Below are 3,370 nucleotides of genomic sequence, written 5' to 3'. Positions count from 1 at the left end.
CTCTCTCTCTCTCTCTCTCTCTCTCTCTCTCTCTCTCTCTCTCTCTCACACACACACACACACACACACACACATATATACAGAGAGAGTGGGGGCATAACCATAAAGTCCAAAAAACTAAAAATACCTACGCACAGATTTGGTCACCTCCGCACAACTTGTTCATATGTATTTACCATATTTCCACAAACGGAGGAGCATTTTAAAATGATAATAAACTAAATTTCGGCCTGCGTGGCGTTTCTAAACTTCGAGAAACAGGCCGCTGTGCCGACCGCAGCTGCCTGGAGTTTCAAAATGACACCCAGGTCTGCGTCTCGCTCCCCACGACGATGAATGAAACGCAGTCGCGAAAGAAGCCGATCTAATTGATTTCCCGACCAGTCATCCTCGCGTCCATCATCCGGTTAAATCACATCAGCACCGGCGCGTCTCTCATCCGTCCGCGTAAAAGCGCCTCTCCTGGTCTGAGGAAGGGAGAATAAAAATAAATGCCGACGTCCCGTTTCTGCACAAATGAGGCGCAATGGCGTGTGTGTAAAATAATGCACATTGAAGCAAAGTCATATTATTATTATTTTTTTTATTTTAGTCACGCTTGAAGCTATCGCAAATAAATACACCGGTTCCCACACGGCTTCAGTCCCTCCTTGAAGTACAATATAAAACTCAGTGGGTCTAAATCTCCTTTATAAACGTATAATTCTTTGTATTTATTGGTATCCTAAGGCCGAGGCTGTTGTCAGTCTCTGTCCATACAAGGCGTACGGGGAATAATATGCTCCTGTAGCCGCGGGCACCGGCACCGGCGCTCCGGGTGCGGGCAGGGGGCTCTTTGAATACGGGTGGTAGCGGCTGCTCAGTCCGAGAGGATGGGGGCCTCTGAGCGCCAGCGTGCCGGGGCTGCCTGGACTGCCATTGTGAGGCATGTGCATGTGGCAAGCCATGGCAGCGGCCGCGGCGGCGTTAGCGAGAGAAGACGAGCCCGGGTACCCAGATATTAACTTCTCCGTGCCGGCAAAGGCCGTGTGAGTCCGCAAGTGGCTGAGGAGCTCCTCTGAGGAGGAAAATCGCTTATCGCAAGGTCCGTTTGCAGACACCCAGTTACACACATGCGGCATGGGGTCGTTCGGCAGCATAAACCCGTACGGATATAACGGGTGTCCGCTAAAAGTCGGGGTCGCAGAGTGCACGCCGTGTAAAGGGTGCGTCGGGTACATGAGCGGATATCCGGATTTGAGCGCGTTGGCGGCCGCAGCTGCGGCCGCGGCGGACTCGTGTGAACAGTTTGCGCTGGACGCACCGGACAAATGGCTGGTGCAGTGGTAGCTGAGGCAGTAGGGGTCTCGACACAGGCCGGCAGACATAAGAGATGGCGGGGAGGCTCCGGCTAAGGGACTAGTTCCTGCTTTACTGCATCCCAGCGAGCTGGCGGCAGCAAACTGCGCGCTCAAAAGCTGGCTGCTGGACTTGGTCGGGTCAAGGGTCATTCCAGGAGGGAGGAACGGCTGCGGGTAGCCTGCATAGGCACCCGCTAAACTTCCAGGGTAGGAAAGCCCAGCAGGTGGCAAGGGGAAAACTGTATGGCCGGGCTTATATGGGGAAACGGGCGCCACCAGTCCTGAGCTGAGGACGGAGGAGGATGAAGACGTTACAGAGGTCGAGTCTGATGTGGTGGTCTTGGATCCAGATGTGTTCTCCTGGTTTTGACTGCCATCAGATGTAATTCCACTTATCCGATGGCTGCCGTTGCTCTCTGTTGTAGTGGTTTTATTGCTATCAGACTCTTTCTTTTCCTCCTTGTCCCCTGCTTTGGTTTCAGCCGGCAGTGGAGAGACTGAGGTGCAGGAGCTGGGGCTGCCTGTCCTGGGAGTGAACGGCTGGCAGGTGGCGCTAGGCACTCGGAAACTGGTTTTATCTCCACTGAGGCTGCTGCTCGAATCTTTCCTCTCCGACGACTTGGAGTATGGTTTGAAGCTGGATTTGTCGTCGGCACCGATGTCGCTCATTTTCAGCGGACCGGATTTGGTCTCTTTATCACTTGACCCATTTGACGTCACCGAGGACAGTTTGGATGAGGATGGCGGATCCGGTTTGCCGATCTGAGAGCACGTCTGAGCCAAGAGAGCCAGGGGACTTTTTTTGGCATCCAGCTGTTAAACAAATAAACAAAAATAGGTCGATCAGTAAATTTAGCAAAACCACACGTACGCAGAACTCGTGAGAAGCGATCGCTGCGCGTATTTACGCAACGCTTAAACTTATCTCGGGTCCACTCGAAACCTCTACACGTAAGAGACATTTAGATAAGGGACTTACACGCCAAAAGACTGAATAACTGCCGAAAACATTTAGCAAGGACCCCCCCCCCCCCCCCCCCCCCAAAAAAAACCCCAACAACAAACAAACAAACACAAAAAGGTGAACATGTATTAAGAATGAATCGATAAAAAAAATCGATCTTAGTTAATAAACCAAAATTGTGCGGAACCTTCATCCTTTTTCTTATTTTTTTTAAATTGTGCAACACTTTGATATGTACAGAACTGATGCCTGTTTTGCACAAATTTCCAGTTTGGTACTTACCTCGATGGGACTGACAGGGGTTGACGGTAAAGGCTGAAGGTACTCGGGGTGCAAAAGATGTCCAGCTCGAGCCGTGAGCATTTTTAAAACCTTTATAGGAAGGCGACTAGCTTGGCGAGAAGGATCTGTGGGAGAGACGGAGTTGTGAACGGATCGGTAGCTGATCTTGTATGCGCCCTTCTCTCCCGACGAGCCGCTCTCCCACGCTGGATTCGTGCTGTTTCTCAGGACAGAAACCGTGGGCGATGTGATCATGACCCAATTCTCGTGGAATTTAAGATATTCATGTGTGGAGTGAATAAAGCCAACACAGACAGACGTCAAACAGCTGGAGTCCTTGCCAGAAGTAAAACAAATAAGGTTTAATCCTTAAAAGAGACGCGCTGCGTGCGAGCAAATTCCGTGCGTATCGGAGCCGCCTTGCCTCATCCCCGGTATCTCTCTGGTGTGGCTGTAGGTCCGAGAGCGGACTCTGTTTACGTGCGTCGTGGGCAAGAGAGATCACTCCGCCTCCCTTTGAGCTGCGCTAGTCCGCAGATCACAAGCGCTGCCGCCTCCCAATCAAAAAGGACTTCCCGCTGCGATGGAAGCCTCGAATGAGAGTGACGTTTCCTCCTCGTGTAGACGTAGGCTCCATATCACATTACACGCACCTCAAAACATTTTAATTTAGGGTCTTTTGCGTGCATATTTGCGTAATTTTCACAAATGCGCATGCGCCGCACCCGCAACGGTTGTTTCCAAGGACTAGACCAGCAGCAGGAAAAACAATACACTATAAACT

At 51.2% G+C, this 3,370-nt stretch overlaps 1 protein-coding gene across 1 annotated transcript; it reads right to left on the bottom strand.

The window, feature by feature from the left end:
- Positions 1–563: 563 nt before the first annotated feature.
- LOC101064608 (zinc finger protein 503-like) lies at positions 564–3,104 on the bottom strand. Its single transcript, XM_003961174.3, has 2 exons — positions 2,587–3,104; positions 564–2,153 (listed from the first exon to the last, which is right to left on the bottom strand). Exons 1-2 carry the CDS (start codon positions 2,839–2,841, stop codon positions 714–716), a joined length of 1,695 nt encoding a protein of 564 aa, XP_003961223.2. The 5' UTR covers positions 2,842–3,104; the 3' UTR covers positions 564–713.
- Positions 3,105–3,370: the final 266 nt, after the last annotated feature.

This window comes from Takifugu rubripes, chromosome 1, assembly GCF_901000725.2.
Source record: "Takifugu rubripes chromosome 1, fTakRub1.2, whole genome shotgun sequence".
In the NCBI taxonomy this organism is placed as follows: domain Eukaryota; kingdom Metazoa; phylum Chordata; class Actinopteri; order Tetraodontiformes; family Tetraodontidae; genus Takifugu; species Takifugu rubripes.
This window is presented reverse-complemented; position numbering and strand designations above follow the sequence as displayed.

Excerpts from the sequence above, each read along its gene's own strand:
- LOC101064608 (XM_003961174.3), bottom strand. The coding sequence starts at position 2,841 with ATGATCACATCGCCCACGGTTTCTGTCCTGAGAAACAGCACGAATCCA. Across the intron at positions 2,154-2,586 it reads CCCCTGTCAGTCCCATCGAG|CTGGATGCCAAAAAAAGTCC; the intron begins GTAAGTACCAAA and ends TTTGTTTAACAG.